The sequence below is a fragment of the Tribolium castaneum genome, chromosome 1 (assembly GCF_031307605.1).
Source record: "Tribolium castaneum strain GA2 chromosome 1, icTriCast1.1, whole genome shotgun sequence".
Classification (NCBI taxonomy): domain Eukaryota; kingdom Metazoa; phylum Arthropoda; class Insecta; order Coleoptera; family Tenebrionidae; genus Tribolium; species Tribolium castaneum.
Window position 1 is genome coordinate 35,425,692 of NC_087394.1, and position 17,599 is coordinate 35,443,290.

The 17,599-nt window shown below is 35.9% G+C and overlaps 4 protein-coding genes across 8 annotated transcripts; 2 read left to right on the forward strand and 2 right to left on the reverse strand.

The window, feature by feature from the left end:
- The first annotated feature begins 100 nt into the window (after positions 1 to 100).
- LOC656332 (uncharacterized protein) lies at positions 101 to 2,653 on the forward strand. Of its 2 annotated transcripts, none has more exons than XM_962871.4 (5): positions 101 to 579; positions 632 to 1,037; positions 1,146 to 1,283; positions 1,339 to 1,594; positions 1,743 to 2,653. In XM_962871.4, exons 1-5 carry the CDS (start codon positions 101 to 103, stop codon positions 1,979 to 1,981), a joined length of 1,518 nt encoding a protein of 505 aa, XP_967964.1. In that variant the 3' UTR covers positions 1,982 to 2,653. The 2 variants fall into 2 exon arrangements, with proteins under 2 accessions (XP_967964.1, XP_008190644.1); XM_008192422.3 differs by having other exon boundaries at positions 1,645 to 1,751.
- A 26-nt stretch (positions 2,654 to 2,679) lies between these two features.
- LOC103312250 (uncharacterized protein) lies at positions 2,680 to 3,539 on the reverse strand. 3 transcript variants are annotated; one of them, XM_008192421.3, is made up of 3 exons: positions 3,160 to 3,539; positions 2,918 to 3,108; positions 2,680 to 2,864 (listed from the first exon to the last, which is right to left on the reverse strand). In XM_008192421.3, the coding sequence occupies exons 2-3, from the start codon at positions 3,008 to 3,010 to the stop codon at positions 2,754 to 2,756; spliced, it is 204 nt and encodes a 67-aa protein (XP_008190643.1). In that variant the 5' UTR covers positions 3,011 to 3,108; positions 3,160 to 3,539; the 3' UTR covers positions 2,680 to 2,753. The 3 variants fall into 3 exon arrangements, with proteins under 3 accessions (XP_008190643.1, XP_008190642.1, XP_008190641.1); XM_008192420.3 differs by having other exon boundaries at positions 3,157 to 3,538; XM_008192419.3 differs by having other exon boundaries at positions 2,918 to 3,536.
- Positions 3,540 to 4,093: 554 nt separating this feature from the next.
- Positions 4,094 to 8,768, forward strand: LOC656248 (glycerol kinase 3). Of its 2 annotated transcripts, none has more exons than XM_008192417.3 (10): positions 4,094 to 4,372; positions 4,784 to 5,011; positions 5,128 to 5,223; positions 5,279 to 5,715; positions 6,958 to 7,068; positions 7,120 to 7,198; positions 7,245 to 7,422; positions 7,484 to 7,833; positions 7,885 to 7,971; positions 8,501 to 8,768. In XM_008192417.3, the coding sequence occupies exons 2-10, from the start codon at positions 4,786 to 4,788 to the stop codon at positions 8,599 to 8,601; spliced, it is 1,665 nt and encodes a 554-aa protein (XP_008190639.1). In that variant the 5' UTR covers positions 4,094 to 4,372; positions 4,784 to 4,785; the 3' UTR covers positions 8,602 to 8,768. The 2 variants fall into 2 exon arrangements, with proteins under 2 accessions (XP_008190639.1, XP_008190640.1); XM_008192418.3 differs by lacking the exon at positions 4,094 to 4,372 and adding an exon at positions 4,405 to 4,563.
- Positions 8,769 to 8,810: 42 nt separating this feature from the next.
- Cbl (Cbl proto-oncogene) lies at positions 8,811 to 16,818 on the reverse strand. Its single transcript, XM_015977588.2, has 7 exons — positions 15,757 to 16,818; positions 12,862 to 13,008; positions 12,427 to 12,696; positions 12,151 to 12,373; positions 11,900 to 12,064; positions 10,422 to 10,496; positions 8,811 to 10,287 (listed from the first exon to the last, which is right to left on the reverse strand). The coding sequence occupies exons 1-7, from the start codon at positions 16,296 to 16,298 to the stop codon at positions 9,544 to 9,546; spliced, it is 2,166 nt and encodes a 721-aa protein (XP_015833074.1). The 5' UTR covers positions 16,299 to 16,818; the 3' UTR covers positions 8,811 to 9,543.
- Positions 16,819 to 17,599: the final 781 nt, after the last annotated feature.

Here is a 17,599-nt window from a genome sequence, read left to right on the forward strand (position 1 = left end):
CTGATCGCAGCATCACCACCACTCCAAGACCAAAATCCCTGTAAAATGTCAATAGACCTAACCTGTCATCACCTGTCAGTTGCCATATTTTCAAAAGAAAATGCAAAACAGAAACATCATTTTGTTGGTTTTCATCGTAATAGTCCTGTGCTTCAAAGTAAATCAGTGCACGCACCTGACAGGGGCGTTTAAGAGCAACGAGTTTTTCAAATTTTTGGTTAAATTCAGCTTTCAAAAAACGGACAGACACCAAGCAGATGCGACGCATGGATACATTTTCGGGAACATTACGTCCGACCAAAACTTCCCGGTCCCTGTCACGTTTGCAGTATTACAGAGGTCGTATTTCTTAGAGTATTACCAGAACAGGGTTTTGTACAACAAGGAGGAGGCGTGCAAACGCATGTTTAGCAAGATAACGACACATGCCTACGAGCTACAGTGCAACTCCAAGGGACAGGACTACTTGCGGAGGATCCCTTGCCCGAAGGGAAAACTCTGCATTGACGAGGTTAAAGATTGGCTTGTGGTGAAAGGCCACCAGTTTACTTACGTGATCGAGGATTTTAACCAACCTTCGTAATTGATTCTCTTGGAATTATCAACTGTTTAACTGTAGGTTTAATTGTAGGTCTTGGTATGTTTCCATGGTGGCCTGTTATCTCAACATGACCACGTGTGAGTGGCACCATTACGAGCCATCAAAGCAATACACCATACATTACGACCTGTGGCTAGTGAATGGAAACCCAAACGTCTCATCTTACAATACTTTAACTTACCAGTTTTCGTTCGACCGCCAGAATACGCTAGAACTCTACCTTCTTTTCTGGTTGTGTTACATGGTTTTAGTTCCTTTGCAATGTCACGCTGTTAAAACGCAAAAACACCCAGTTACCAAACTTTTCACTGCCAGTTTGCTCTTAGATTTCATAGCTCTGTGTTTAATTCTCATCCACACCTTGAAATTTGCGCTTGATGGAGAAGGGTACCCGAAACTGGCCATGGCTGGGGACATTTTCGACATTCTTTCAAGGGTTGGTAACAAATGAGTTTCAATCAAAGTGGCCTGTGGCCGAGTTATAGGCCACTTTGATCAGAAATGTTAATATGGCACTTTTTATCAACGTTTTTGAACATTTTAGACTTCGTTTATGCTTCTTTTGTTGCTACTTGCCAAAGGGTGGGCGGTCACGCGCCTAGAATTGTCATGGAAGCCCCTGGTTTTTGCAATTTGGTTGTGTTATGGTATAGTACACATACTTCTCTATGTATGGAATTTGGTAAGACAGTTATTGTGTTTAAAATTCATAATCGCAACTGATTTGTTTTATAAAGACTGAAGTAGACATAATAGAAGACATTGACGAATACCAAACATGGCCAGGTTGGCTCATAATAGTATTTAGGTCCTTAATAATGGTTTGGTTTCTGTACGAATTGCGCACAACGATGTTGTATGAACACAACACGCAAAAGTTGAATTTTTTGCTACACTTTGGAGCGTCTAGTCTTGTCTGGTTCATATATTTGCCAATCTTAGCTTTAATAGCACTCCATGTGTCAGCTCTGTGGCGATTTAAGCTCCTATTGGGTACGTTTTTTTCCAATTAATTTCTGGTCAAAGTGACCAATGACTTGAAGTTTAACAGGTAGTGTTGCCAACTCAATTTCAAAATCGTAGGCCACTCTGACCAGAAATTAAGCGTTAGGTCATAATTTTGAGGGGGAAATGTTTGCAGGGATCACTTATTCAGCCGACTGCTTTGCGTATTGCGTTATGGCGCATTTGTTGTGGCCTACGCGCTCTGAGCAGTACTTTTTGCTGAAAGGCCCTTCGTCGGCGGATATCGACGAGCTGGACGAGTTTAACGAAGCGCCGCACATTGTGAACAATTCCTACTCATCGCTAAGTACAATGAGTTCGATAGAGATTTGCCGGTTTGACGAAGCACCTAAAAATAAAGCCGTCAGTGCGTAAAACTTGTGATTTAATTTAAAATGTTAGCACGACTAACTTGGAAATGATTGTCAATTTGTCTGTACATAGAATTGTTGAAAATTTTGACGTGCAGTTACGTATGTGTGCAAATATTGATTTATATTTACATGTTGTTGAGCGTTTACAAATGTTTTAAGGATCTTATGATGAATATGATGATTGCCAAAGACTGTTGCGTTAAATATTTACAAAAATTTATCATCTCATGTAACACCTGTACATAGTCAAAGTTAATGTGTTTTTACATTGTGGATATTATTTTATTGCTCAATCTTTCGTTTTGTGATGTTAATTAAGGAGTAGGAGTTATGTGTATGTTTGTCTGTACACAGTTGTGCAAATATTTACATCCTTTTTTCCCTGTTCACGATTTTTTGGAATTGCGCTTAGAGTTGTGTGCAGCACATAATTTTCACTCACCGCGGTTGTAACTAGCAATTTCTAGTGCCAAGTGTTTTTACAGATTGGATATTTACGTTTTAAATTACCTATTAGTATGTAGGTCTTTGTATTATATTTTTTGTACTGCCCTGTGAAACAAGTTATTTTAGTGTGTGATACTTGCAATTTCCTTTTACTTAGATTGTCAATTTGAAACATCGATCAATTTAGTGTAAAGTATTCTTATAACACAATAAATGATTACAATAACTGAAGCATTTTTGGATAAAAATGTGTGCAGAAAAACAATTATTTATTAGTCTCATAATACATATTCCCGTAACATTATTAATAATAAAATTTGTATTAACTATGTGACTAATCCTTGTTTTCTCTTGTGTTCATACTCTGACATACATTTTCTAAAATCAGAAACTTGCCGCTGGCATTTCCTCCAATCTTGCGTTTCTGCTATGCATTCCTAGATAATTTAATCTAAGAATAATTGGAAACGAATTAATTAGCAATTTAAACCTGGACTTTGTAATGATGATTAATACATCCGGTTTTCTTTAACATTTCCTCAACAGGATCAGTGATTTCTTGTTTGCCATGTGCAAGACTCATGGTGGAGAAGTTTGCCTGAATTTTAGCAAAAAGTGGAAATATTTAGTGGCAAATTACCCACTAGTTCGTAATTCACTTATTTATTTGGGTTATTATGTCTACAAACATTAAAAAATATATCTTTTTAAAGGTTAAAGTATAAAAACCACAGAATAAACACTGTTGCAGGTTATGTAATACATTCAAACAGAAGGCGGGAAGGTCAAGCAGATTCAACATCTGTGAAATCTCCAAAAAAGTTATTAATATTGTATGGCTATTGTTACGTTTAAAAAACAATAAATACACCGAAAAAAAGTACTATTTATAGAGGGATAATATATTTGAGTGCACATTTAAAGAATAATGTTATTGCTTATTTTTATTTATACTTCATTTATTATATTGTTATTCGGTTCTAATGTTCCTTATCTAATTAACACTCAGATTGATAGAGTATAGCTTGGGTAGAACTAGCGACTAACCACTTTCGCCTTTCTTGTACTTATAGTCTACATGCCAGTCCAATAAATAAATCCACACCTATTATTATACACGTATTTATGCTCTTCTTATCTTTATTTATATTTACGGGGGTTCAAAAATAGACCGGAAATGGAATAATTATTTACTGCAACAATTTAGTATAAAAACGTACGACGCGTTTATACAAAAAGGTAAGAGCTATTTGGCCCTAAAGTCAGTATTAGCCTCCATTAATTCCCTTTGTGTGTTCAGAATTACTTTTTTTGCAAATGTAGATAAAGTTGCACTGAGTTAAATTACATGCATGCGGTTTGTGGCATAACCCAAAGTAATTAAATTAATATCAACTAATCACGTGTATGTATACACATTAGCTCGTAAAAAGAACACGACATAATTGTTATATTACTGTATTTACGTAATTAGAGGCTGAAATTGCTTTAAAATACTGATGACCTTCCGGCCCTCTCGCAGCCAAAGAATTATAAATCACGTTTTATAAACCCATTAAGATTGTTATCATCACCAATCTTTATTTTTTTCCCCCTAAAAATTCCGACATGTGAATTATGAATGTGAAATTTTGCCGTATATAAGAAATGCGTGACTTTCTCTTGGTTCATTTAAAATTGGCGCATATTTAAAATTTCGTCTGATTGCCAACATAGCGAGTTGCGCAATTCCTACAAGACAATTTGGCACTTGTCAAAAATTTCCGAAATGGTTTTATCAGCAATTTGTATTCATTTGAAAAATAAATGATCATTAAACTAATAAAATTCTTATCTAATCACAAATGGAGACTAGCGCCAGCTTATTTCGAATTGTTCACATAGTTAAGTGACGTAGTGGAGGTGTGTGCTTGCGGTTCACAGTTTTGAAGGTTATATACGAAAGGTAAGTCACAAAAATACACATTTAAAAATATACGCGATTCAAATCGTAACATAGACTTAATTAATAGCGCACTCGCCTACCTTTAACTCCACTCACCTAATTAAAACATTAAATTTTAATTCAATTCAAATTGTTTTATTTTACGAAAAATTAAACTATTTCGCACAGTGCAAGCGTTGCTAAAGGTTTGGGTGAGTATCAATTAATTCGTTTTTACATTTTGCAATTCAAATCGTAATAGAAGCATCGAGGGCAGCATGAATACATGAATCAAAAAATCAGCATTTTCGCGCCAAAAATTTCGAAAAACACGCAGCTATATTTTTTATGTAGGATTAAAGTTCAAATTCGATTGTAATCACAGTTGATTTTATATTGTGGGTGTGGGAAAATATTTTTTTCTGTGTGTAGAAATGGTTTCTTCAGATGAGGTGCCCCTAATTGGAGTGATAGACGCCGGCACTAGGACAGTCCAGTTTTGTGTTTTTCGCAGTCAGCACACTCAGGAAATCGCGGGACATGCCATAGATATAACTCAACATACGCCTCAGGAAGGGTGGTTTGAAGAAGACCCCAATGAGATTCTTCAGGCGGTGAAAACCTGCATGAAGAACGTTGTGAGCCAGATAGGAGATAAAGGTAATAATGATATTCAAATCGCGATTACGGTGTTGGGTCAGTGATTATCTCGAGCATTAATACGATATTGTTTCGGCTTGTTAACTCGTTATTGAAGTGATAATCACGCTTTGTAGCCTGTAAAAACATTGTCACTATCGGAATTACCAACCAGCGGGAAACGACAGTTGTTTGGGATAAAACAACAGGACAGCCTTTATGTAACGCAATCGGTAATGATTTCCCAAAACTGTTTGAAAAAAATAAAAAATTGAAACGCTTTTCCAGTTTGGAACGATATCAGGACGGACTCCACCGTCGACATAATTCTAGCAAAAGTACCTGAAAACAATAAAAACTACTTTAAGCCACTTTGCGGACTTCCAATCTCGCCGTATTTCAGCGCGTTTAAGTTGAAATGGCTTATGCACCACGTGCCTGAAGTAAAGAAAGCGATAAAGGCGAAAAAGTGCCTTTTTGGCACCGTTGACACCTGGTTATTATGGAACCTAACGGGGGGTCCAAACGGTGGACTGCACATCACAGACGTCACAAACGCCTCAAGAACATTCCTAATGAATATAGAGACTTTTCACTGGGATCCGCTGCTTTTGCACACTTTCAAAATTCCGGAAGAAATACTCCCGGAAATTCGGAGCAGTTCGGAAATTTATGGAAAAATTTGCGGAAAAGACTTTCCTCTGCAAGAAGTGCCGATTTCAGGGGTAAGTGTTTAATTTTCTGTTATAAAAAAAACTCCACTTGAGCCTGTCACGTTTGAACGTCCAGTGGACTCAATAAAATTTCGACCTTCGATTTTGAATCGTTACAAAATTAACCTTTTAGACTGAACCTTAATTGTCTTTATCGTATGATAATGGCTAGAAATCATTGTTGAAGACACGAGATAAATGATCTTATCTGATTTCATTGTTTATTAACTAAGTGTGTGTAATGTACTCTCCAAACTTTGGTACATCAGTGAATCACAATAATAATAATAATAATTGTTTATTATTAAACTCGCGTTTGCCTTGTTTCATTATTTGCAAAGTGGATTAAAAGTTCAATTAATGTAAATATTGACCATATTATTCACCAACACTGTGGTCAATTATAGTCGAATAATCAAAAACATGAATAATTAATAGTTATTTAGTCTGAGTAGTTATTAATAATACGAGTGCGAAAAGACATACCTAGACAAAATGGTGTTTATAATCTAGGATTCAGATATAAAAAAGAAGGAATTTTGATTATTCGTCTTCAAAAAACAAAACAATAAATTACAAAAGTTAAAATGTACAAACTCAAATGTACTTTTTTTAATATGTACGATGATGGTTTTATCCAATTATCATAATTTTCCAATTATGATTAATTCAGTTTTATTTTAACAACATGTTAAAATGTTAAGTTGCTCACTTTTTTCTCTTATAATGGTGTTTTTCTACTTGTTTTAGCGAAACCTTTATCGTAAAAATTAATTATTTTAACTAAAATTGAATATATAGCGCAATTCAGAAAAAAAACAAGATTATTTATTACATTAACATTAATACATGGATTTTTTTTTTGTAGTATTGCTTTATATCCTTGTACACGTACATACAAATAAACCCCAACAAAAATGTTTCAAATGATTTTAGAAAAAAGCTCTAAATAACTTAGCACCTGGGTGATAAATAGCCCACAAGTTAAATGTTTACAAAAGGCAAATAATCTTTATAGCTCTATTTTCTGAGTTTGTTTGTGGTTGTTTTCCATAACTAGCACGCATACTGAAAAAATTAATGATATTTTGATAATTTTTGTAAAAGTGTAGCACACAAATGTCTTTTTAAATGTTTATTTACATTTGCTACTAATTTACCTGACCCTGAAACTGATATAATTGCATATAATGATTACTCTCGTAATAATCCTGTTCGTAAAAAATGATGTTGGTTCGAGTAATTTTTTAATAGATTTTAGGCAACCAACAGTCGGCTCTCGTAGGTCAAAATTGTTTCAAGGAAGGTCAAGCAAAAAATACCTACCGTAGCGGATGTTTCCTTTTGTATAACACGGGAACAAACGTGAGTTACACTTGAAAATAAAACGAAAAAATTTATTATTTTTTTATCTAGAGAGTACAATCGAGTCATGGCTTGGTCACGACCGTTGCGTACAAATTCGGCGATTCTCCGCCTGTTTATGCCTTAGAAGGTACGTTTTGTAATTTTGTAAGGCAAGGTTAATAAAAATTCGATAGGTAGCGTTGCTGTGGCCGGTTCGGCCTTATCTTGGCTCCGAGACAATATGGGTTTTTTAAAAGACGTCCACCAAGACACCGAACACCTCGCCAAAGAAGTGTTCAACACGGGGGATGTTTATTTTGTCCCTGCCTTCACGGGTCTTTATGCACCTTACTGGCGGAAAGATGCTAGAGGGTGTGTAAGTTTCTTTATTTTCCGAAATTTGCCAAAATTAATATTTTCTCGGTGAAAATAGGATAATATGCGGGTTGACTGCCTTTTCCACGAAGCAACACATCATCCGAGCGGCATTAGAGGCGATCTGTTTCCAAACTAGGGATATTTTAGAAGCCATGAATAAAGATTGCGGTATTCCATTAACGAAGTTAAACGTGGACGGGAGATTAACAAGAAACGATTTATTGATGCAGTTACAAGCTGATATTAGTGGGATTCCCGTAATTCGGGCTCAGAGTCAGGATATTACGGCTTTGGGAGTCGCTATTGCGGCTGGACAAGCAAAAGGGATCGAGGTCTGGGATTTGAATGCTGAAGACCGTGAGGTTATTCCTAGTGATACATTCCTCCCAACAACCACAGAAGATGGTGCGTTCTGTGGACCCCTTTTTTCGATTTGTTTTAATAAAATTGTTTTAGAAAGGGACTCGAGGTACACCAAGTGGAAGATGGCCGTCCAGAGGTCGCTAGGTTGGGCCGTTCCGAAGAAAACATTCACCATGACCGGTAAATTTTCACATATCAAATAACGACGAAGTAAAAAAAATCTTTTATAATCATTGACTTGGACGTTGTGACAGAATTTACTTTGTCGACTAAAAGTACAGGATATTCTGAATTTTTCTGTGGCAAATTCATTCATTGGCGAAAAATTGGTCTTTTTCACAACAAAAAGTTGCATATTTCCGAAACGAAAAGAGATAGACCCATAATAGTTTATATAAAGTTACATTATTTTTTTACGTAGAATCTATTAATAACCAGTTTATATTTGTATCAACCTCATTTAAAAAATACTAGGTAAAATGCGGCGTAACAGCTAATACGTCATGTTTTGAAAATTAGTTCACGTTGATAAGAATGTGCGTCTTTACAATAACTGTTAGATTTAAAAACAGTTTCAAGAATACTTTAATTAATCTCAATTCCGGTAATCACAAAAATTTTGTTTTCTTTAGAAAGTGAATCATTCTTTATCAATTTAATTTCCATTTCTGTTGTGCAAGTGTTATTAAAATGAATTATTATTTTTCAGAGGAAAGATACCGACTTTTGGCTAGCATTCCAGGGAGTTTATACATTATCGGGAGTTTTGGCCTTTTGGCCTTGTCAGAATATCTCGCAAGAGCAAGTTAACGATATTCAATAAGATGACAATTGACCTAAGTGACAAAATTGGTGTTTTGTAGCTATTTAATTTTAAACGATGGCAAAGGACAAGTAGATTATTTGTTGATATTTTATCTTTATTGTTGTGTACTTAATTTTGTTGCTTTTTTGGTTACAATAAATCCTGCTCAGTAGTGTTGTATTTTATTGCTTGGGGTACAATAAGCGGTTGTGGAAATGGTTATTATAATTTATTTAATTATACATAAGAATTACATGGCGAAATATTTACATGAATAAAAAACATATAATAATTCATTTCAATCATCTATATACAGACTTTGGTTTGACGCTTTCCTGAGGAAACAATATATTTACACGTTTCATATAGTAAAAAAACACCGGTATCGGAATTAATCAGTAATTATTACTGTAGAAGTTTACGAATAAGGTAAAATATTTGTAATAATTATACGTCGTAAGTTGTACTATTCAGTATCAAATAAAGTGATCAGACTTATGTTCGCGCCTTAAATTGTTAGTAAAAATAAAATCGAAGCGTATGTTTTTCATAAAATGACTAAATACATAGATATGTTAAAATACTTTTTAAAGCATAGCAAAATATTGCATCGTATTGGCTAGTCAACTGGTATGACATTAATCCATAGGAGTAACAACACCCAAGGTCCTTAACAAAAATACTCTCCAAGTTTGCTAAAAGGACTATAAAAATAACAGTTCCAGATCACGATTTTTCGACCGAAAAAAACATATTTAAGGTACTGTGTGAACTATTTACCGTCAAAACACAGTAACATTGACGATCAGAAAACTGATTTGCCTAACACCGATTTAGAATTAGGACTGGACACATAATCACATTATTAGCAAATTCAAGTCGCGGGAACAATTATTTTAAACGAAATTTGCTAATAACTGCAACACTGATCGGCACTAATGATGCTGCTATCCCAACTTCGTCCCGAATTCGTGCAAAATATCACAAGCCATATCGACATTGTTCCGCGTAATCCCCAGCGCTTTTATAACGGCATCTTTGGAATAACCCTCACTAACCAACTTCTTAATGTAGTCCATGTTCAGATTTTCGTACGACACGGTGCTGTCTCTCTCAAGCGGGTTCACCCTGTCTCTGTGCTTTGGGGGCAGCTCCAAGTTGACGTTTTCGTAGACAGGATGCCCCGTTTGGTCGCTGCTCGAGTGACTAAAATTCGGCGTTGTGCTCGATTTCACCGGCTGATTGCTCATCGGCTTGTTTCTCGATGTGGGACAACTCAAGTGTCGCGTTTGACTCTTAGTGCTATCTATAATATTATCACAATTTGATATAACTACACCGTAAATCGTCTCGGGTGAGCTTAATTCTACAATATTATCGTTTTCGGAACTTGGGTTTCTGTGCATCTCCAACATGGAATTGCTCTTCGCTATCTGAGGTATCTCGATCGTGTTGTGGGTTAGATTTGTTACTGATTGTGCTTCGTTCATGCCGTTGTTAGTGAATTTGTGCCCGTTTGTGCTGTGTAAACCGTTTCGTAGTGAGAGATTCGAAGTCGTTGGCAGAATCGTTTGCTCGTGAGTGGGCGAGTTTTTCCGTGGGGGCAGCGGGGGCGGCAGTGTCCCGGGGGCGATGTTCCGACGCACGCAGCGGGGGCTGCTCCCCGGCGATATCATCGGGCTGGCTGACGCCTAAACAAATATTTAACAGCGTTTAAACACGAGCCAGGGATTAAAGTACGTGTTTTTGTCTTTTTATTCGCTCAACAAAAAATAATTGCACATTTTTAATCGGGTGCAAAAGTGAGTTTAAAATTGTAACTTACTGAAATGTCGCTACGAGGTGACAGTGCCAGAGCGTGTAAACTACTTCCAGCGCAAGTCCACAACTCGCCAACATCCTAAAAATGTAACATTAGAAAACCTCGTTACATGAGAACAATTTATTTCATTTCGACGCCATTACACATACCAGGTGAATGAAAAGCACTTTTTACTTTACGACAAAAGAAAATAAGTACATTATGAAATATGATAATGTGATCGTTTTCAAGAAATTGCTTCTGCTTTTCTTCAGTTTTCTTAGTGACCTATATTTAAATTAAATTAAATTTTGTACAGAAAAATCTAGGTATTTTGTACCTCGTTTTGTCTCCTGGTATTTAGATGTTCGCACTTTAGGGCACTTTTTGTAAACGAATGAATGTAAAAAAACACTGACTTCCATTCAACAATTCAAGTAATTCTCATTGAAAACGTCTTAACTCTAATAGTTTCTGATTAATTTTTTTTAATTAAACTATCATTAAATATCAGTAAAAAAACCATTAAGAAATGTTGTAAACGTAAACATACATGAATGAATAAATAAATAAAACTGGTTTTGCTATCAGAGAATATACCAAAACGTAAAATAATAATAAAACAGGCTCTCCTGTTACCAAATGCAATTCGTCAATTGATTTAAAAAAAACCTGCTGATTCTAAGACAATGCTATTTAATTATGGGTTGGCTTTAAATAAAAATTTCAGAACTCGAGTTTCGAAAAAAAATTCTTGAATCGCATTTTTATCGTACTTGATAAAGTACCTACATTTTTCGTAAAGTAAATAGTAGCGAAAAACGCTTGATTGCAATTTCTATTCATCTGGTATGTAACTGCAGTGCTTGGCTAAACATGCTGTTATTGATCTTTTAGGAGGGTTAGACTTTGTTGTAAAAAGATGCACAAACTTGAAGCAAATGTGAACAATCACTTACCTATTTGATTGCTAATATCTAATGATAAAGCCATAACACAACACATAAAACAATTCTTTGCATCTAAACATCTACAAAAATAAACACAACAATTACAAAAATATTTCTATTAGTAATTGTATATTGTTACACAAATTCTTAAAGTAACAAAAATAATTTCTTCGCCAAATTTTGGAAAAGTACATAAAGACTCCCTAGATAATAATACTCGTTTGGTACTAAGTACAAAAATCAAATAAAAACACCACCTCTTGATTACCCAGTATTTCCGTAGAGATATGCAAGGGTACATGTATGCGTAAAATAAAAATTAACATAATTATAAGAGAATAATTTAGAAAAACACAACTTTTTCTCACCAGAGCTTTAAGTGACATGCACAAGACCCGACGGTAATCTCGAAAGACAAGACAAACCCAGTGTTTAAATAAAGCTTAAAACAAGCACACACGAAAAACAAGATTCTGTTTTGAAGCACAGCCAGAATAGAAAGGGATTCGCTCATTCAACATAATCATTCGTGCTAGGAGGCTCGTTCACTACCTCAAACTCCATATCGTCGTCGTCGATGTTGCCCGCGTTCGGAGAGCTAGCCGACGATGTTTTGGGTCTGTTATGGGATTTTTTAGGGTCGAAAGGGTCTACAACTATCTGTTCGGTGCCTTTGATCTCGGCCCTGCAGAACGGGCAGCCCTGGCCGTCGGAATCCTGGAATATTTCCCCCTTAGACAACAGCCACAAGCGTTATTTTTTCACATAATTGTAACTAATAATTTGAAAAACTCTCCACTTACGATCTGCCAGGCAGTCAGGCAGGGGGTGCACAGCAAATGTCCGCAGGGCTCAATCCTGACATCCTTGTCGTTTTCAGCGCAGATTTTGCACAGCTGGAATGTGCTTCCCATCTCGCAGTACAGTTCGTATTGTTCCTGAGTAACGGCAATGTGGTCTTCGGGGGTGGGTTGCACCGCCCACGACAAGTCCGGATTCACCGATCGGCCGTCGGGAAACAAATAGCTGAAATTTTATCGTTTTGGGGGCGGTTTTTTCCACAATGCGAGTAAACCTACAATCCTTCGCGGTGTCCGTCGAGTAGTGCCTGGATCAGACTTTTATTTTGGGGTATCGTTTGGAGGATTTCTCCGTCCGCTGTGACGTAGCCGATGGCCCATTGACCCAGTCGCGTGCAAGAGAGTCTAAATACGTAGCTTCCAGCTTTGTGAATGTACCGCTGCAGTCTTAATTTGACTTCGTCGTAAGTCAGGAATGCAACATAACCCGGATGAGTGACCGCCAATATTTGCCAGTTTCGTAACAGCGTCGCCCAGGGTTGGAACAATCTGCAAGTTTTTGACCACTTTATTTATTTATTTGCGTCACACAATAAAAGTATTGTTTAAAGAAATTAAACGCGTTTTACTGCAGCATTTTCCCGAGTCAAATAAACAACAATAAACGTAAACAATAAATTTAATTTCGGACTGGCAATATTATTGTGTACAAACCTCGTGAATACATCAAACTCAAAATTTGATATGTAATCGTTACAAGTGAGGTCTATGGTGGATTTCAAAGCCATGGCTTCTAGGCCGGAGCTGATCGGATGGACGTTGTTTAGTTCCTGACGAAAAAGTTTCCACGGTACCAAGGTGCTGTAAAAAACGATTTTTTCATGAGGATTCATTCAAGGTTTAGAAGATAAAGGAAGCACAGATTACCCGTAACCTACGTATTTGAAAACTGGGTTAGCCCAGGTCGTGGGCAACACAGTTTAATACATATTTGCACACTATTGTTTGAATGGATTTGTTAGTAATATCCAAAAACATTCACATTTATCTGCTCATAACAATAAGATACAGCTGATGAGATTACACTAAAACAATTTTGCTTAACAAATATTTATGTGACCACTTTCACCATAATCGAATGGAATGTACAGTTGAAAACTAAGACATTTTGACAAACCCTGTAAAAAAATTGAAGGCAAAAATTGGCAGGAATCTAATATTAGAGCTCTTTGAACCTGAAGAGATGATAGATCAACTGGGTTATTTATATAATCTTTGTAAATAAAAATAATTGACATTTTTACACCTTTGTCGTACGATTGATTGATCGTGAAGAATTCATTGAAAACCTTTTAAGTTCCTCTTCAGTTCATGAATTTTTTTTTCACGAACCAGAAGGAAGCGAATTTTTGAAAAATAAAAATGATACCTCTAGAACATTTGTACAGTTTTATGAAAATCATAATAATCCTAATTGCAGCAAAAACAATTTTTTGAAATATATGAAGAAATTAAACCAACGTTTATTTAACCCCAAATAAGAAGAAAAAAGTATTTGTTAGCTGTAGGTTTACTAAAGGTGTAATTAATATTTTTGTCTCTGCAAGTGTCTCAGCTTCAATTCAACAGAAACAGAACAGTCGAATTTGATGAAATAATAATTATCAGAGGTAAAGCTACCTAAAAACAATCACAATTAAAATAAAATATTCATAATTTCAAGTGTCCAAATATACACATTTAATAAAACGGCCAGTTCACAATTTAACTTTATTATTTTTTAAATGGATAAGTGTTTTCTCTTTAGGATGACACATACTTCTCTTCCAAGAAATCATTTCTTAAAAAAATCAGATTAGATATTAAAGCAAGTCAGTTCTTTGATAAATACGTCCTATGTAACATAATCAATAGAAAAATACAACTTTTTAAATTCCAATACTTGTTAGATAAAAAATATATTAAGCCATAAACTTTGATTTTTTTATGTTAATAATTAGTGAGTTAGTGAAACTTTAAACTGTAACTATACCCAAAAATTGTATCTTACGTACCGTAAACTGTAAGTGCAATTTTTTTGATTGAGAAAGCGTTTTAGACCAAAACAAGAACTTACAGTTTGAGATAAGTAAGCTATTTTTAGCAATACCAGCACAAAGAAGAAAAAGTAAAACATTTTCTGAATGTATTTTTATGAAAAATAAACGTCAGATTGTTGTCAAATTAAAAAAAGACATCATTTAAATCAACATTTGCTGCAAAATCAACGCTTCAGTACTGTACTGAAGATATTTCAAGTGACATACCTACATTGGTATGTAATATTTACTTACAGCCCACGGTCTGTAAGTAAAATATTATTGCAGGGTAACCATAGAAACTTGCACCTGACTAAAAAGTGCTGCTTGCAATGAAAGATATTTGTCAGTGAATGATGACTTAGAGAACAGGTATAGCTATTTTGCGTAAAAACTTTTTCAACATTTAAAGCTATTCCACCTTCGGCTATTGCGAAGACTTTACCCAATTTCATTTGCCCCCCGTGTCTTCCGCATTATTTTTAACTTCCTTCCGTTTTGGTGTCCGATATTATGATAAAATTTATCTCTGGTGATGCCATGACAAACACCACCTTTCCGCACATCCGGGATGCGTGCATTGATTAAAAAACGTGTTTCCTACTGTACGGAAGTGAATCACATGTCAATATATTTTAAGGAGACACACATACACACACGTGGGCGAGACGTAGGGACTGGTGTGCGTGTGTCGACATAATCCAAGCGTGTGTTTTGCGCCGAAAAGTTTCCCGAAAAACAAATCGAATCGGGCGATGATGTCTGAATGAAACTCTAGGACGCAATTAATTTTTTTGGCGTGTGGTGAAAATAAACACGCCAATTATCCGCGAGCGTCTGGAAAGCTCCGTCATGGGCCGAGGCATGAATGAGTAAGCAAGACGACGCTGCTCGTCCTACTATGTCTAAATTGGAGTGAAATTGTATTTTCGGTCCGTGCACGTAATCAATATTTCATTGATGCCCACGCCGAGTCGGGCCGCTGTGTTACACAGCCACGCGCTGGGACGACACAATTAAAAATGAATGAAGCGCTTTCGATTTTTTTGCTTTAATTTGCCGACTCTATTAATAACAACGAATTTTGCCCAAAATCGCCCCGGAGGTCATTCCAATTCGCCTAATTGACCCGACATTTCAGGAATTTCTCTCGCAATTAGGGATTATCATCCATTCATAAAAGGCTCGCTTTTAACGAAATAAATTATTACCCGCGATGACTTTGTTGTTACTTGGAACTTGTAGGTGGCGACTTCAATGAAATTTCAACGTGACGTCGATGGCTCGTTATTAATTCTGAATGGGTAAGCAGTCAGGTAATTGAAAGTTAGCATGTTGATGTGTTTTTAATTATTCAATAAAACTCGGGACACAAAGGGAACGACGTTAGTGCAGTATAACAATTATTATCCAATTTCTATCAAATATCCTAATCGTACTCGAGTCATGAATATGCAACACTGTTGATGTGGGAGCAGTTGTGTTTCTCATGATTCAGAAAACGTTCTCACGCCAAATGGAATGTGATTACCTGTTACCAAAGTTGGTCTTCCAGAATTCGGCCGCATCCGCTTTGGTGATCCGGAACTGGTCTCCGGCAAACACCCCGTTCGGGAATAAGGCTTTCAGTTCACTTAACATATGACTAAACACTAAACTGAGCTTGGTTAAGTTCCTTCTGTAGTGCGAGTTTTCGTCGAACATCTTCTCCTTGCCCTCTTTGAACAATTTGATTGCTTGTTTACACTTCCGCATCAGGTTGATGATGAATATGTGAAAATGTTCGTTATTGTGCAAAGCAATCATATTGTCTTCGTACTTGGAGCAAATGAACCGCAGTCTTTGATAAGTGTCTGGTAAAATATCTAGTATAAAAGGCGGCGAGTTCTTCAAGTTCATTTTTTGATGTTGGCACAGTTTCACTACTTTGTCCATGAGTTTGGACGTTTTTTCCAAAGTCCGTTTGTCCGTCACATACTTCTGGTGGGTCACTGCCTCCGAAAAAGCACCCTGTAACTTGGTAAATATTGTACAAAAGTTTTTGTGTTGGACTGGACGATTTCGGCCTGCCATTTTGAACTGTGGCGATGACCTCACATCTCAAACTTTAACGCACGATCGCACAAGCTTTTTTCACTGGCATTTTCTTAATCATTTTTAATTTAAAACACTTGATTAATTATCTTCGGGAGTAAACATTCACAACTACTGTCGACACACATCACTGACATTCTTATTGCATACCGACGTGAAGTTGCCGACGATGCATCCAGGACCGGCTGCCTTGTAAATAACGGTACTTTTCACAAACATTTTTTACGCCTTTTCCACTCTCAAATTCAGAAATTCCATTAATCTTCCAACATTCCGCAATAACCTCAAGCGATGTAATAAAACCACATCACAGAAACAGACTTTTTTAAGGTTAAATCGCTTGTAGAGGTTTTTGGCGCGTTTGAGCGACTACACAAATCAAAATATCAGATCCAAATTAAAGCAAAAACAGGCAATAATGTGAAATTACAAATATTATAAACCCGACTCTGATAAATTCTAAGTAGCTAACTTCACGATTATGTACAATGCCACCAACTGACACTTCTGTCACAACGAAAGCCAACCGCTAAACATAAAACTTCCGTTTAGGTAATCGTTACTACCGTATAAATGGTTGCCTACATAAACTAGCTAAAACGAGCTAAAATGTTTTTTGGTGTTCTTATGTCAAATGCAAATTTAATTTAATGATTTTATTAACCACTCGGGCCACAAATATAAAAGCCTTTAAATGGCTATAAAGTGGCTACTCTAATTTTAAGCAAAAAAAAATTAATTTAAATTTTGTGATTGAATTTTTTTGTGTAAAACTATAATAGCCTCTGCAGCCGGAACTGTTGCCCGGAGCGGCTTGGGGTTTAGACGAAAAAATATACAAATTTGCAAATTTGCTTGTTGCTCTAAGTCTTACAGTTTCTGAGAAAAACGGAAAAAAAAAGGTTGCCATTTTACTTTTTTTTTATGTTTTCAATTACGGATAAACTATTCGAAAAAGTGAAACTATTTTAATCCTTACTTATGCAAAAAAATCCGGGAAATCGATTGGCGTCGAGAAAATTGCCAAATTCCCAATAGTTTTTTAGCTATGAATTTTTTAAATTTTACCTATTTTTGCTTTTATTTGCAATTTTCACGAAAACTGTAGGTCGGAGAACACTAATCTTTTTTGCAAATGATAGATAAATAAAAAAGCTTTCCAACGATAGTAAACTTCATAGAATTAACTCTAATAGTTCCGGAGTTATTTCTCGATAAATGTTCCGGGTACCCGGAATCGACCAAAATTCCGATAAAAATTGAAAAAAATCAAACATCAA

Bases quoted from the DNA above. Each gene is read 5' to 3' on its own strand.
- LOC656332 (XM_962871.4), top strand. From the start codon at position 101: ATGCAAAACAGAAACATCATTTTGTTGGTTTTCATCGTAATAGTCCTG. The intron at 1,038-1,145 runs GTTGGTAACAAA...TGAACATTTTAG, and splicing joins TTTTCGACATTCTTTCAAGG to ACTTCGTTTATGCTTCTTTT. The intron at 1,284-1,338 runs GTAAGACAGTTA...TGTTTTATAAAG, and splicing joins TTCTCTATGTATGGAATTTG to ACTGAAGTAGACATAATAGA.
- LOC103312250 (XM_008192421.3), bottom strand. From the start codon at position 3,010: ATGAGTCTTGCACATGGCAAACAAGAAATCACTGATCCTGTTGAGGAA. The intron at 2,865-2,917 runs GTTTAAATTGCT...TAAATTATCTAG, and splicing joins ATCATCATTACAAAGTCCAG to GAATGCATAGCAGAAACGCA.
- LOC656248 (XM_008192417.3), top strand. From the start codon at position 4,786: ATGGTTTCTTCAGATGAGGTGCCCCTAATTGGAGTGATAGACGCCGGC. The intron at 5,224-5,278 runs GTAATGATTTCC...ACGCTTTTCCAG, and splicing joins GCCTTTATGTAACGCAATCG to TTTGGAACGATATCAGGACG. The intron at 7,423-7,483 runs GTGTGTAAGTTT...CGGTGAAAATAG, and splicing joins TGGCGGAAAGATGCTAGAGG to GATAATATGCGGGTTGACTG.
- Cbl (XM_015977588.2), bottom strand. From the start codon at position 16,298: ATGGCAGGCCGAAATCGTCCAGTCCAACACAAAAACTTTTGTACAATA. The intron at 12,697-12,861 runs GTTTGTACACAA...AAAAACTTGCAG, and splicing joins GAGTTTGATGTATTCACGAG to ATTGTTCCAACCCTGGGCGA. The intron at 10,288-10,421 runs GTAAGTTACAAT...ATATTTGTTTAG, and splicing joins CACCTCGTAGCGACATTTCA to GCGTCAGCCAGCCCGATGAT.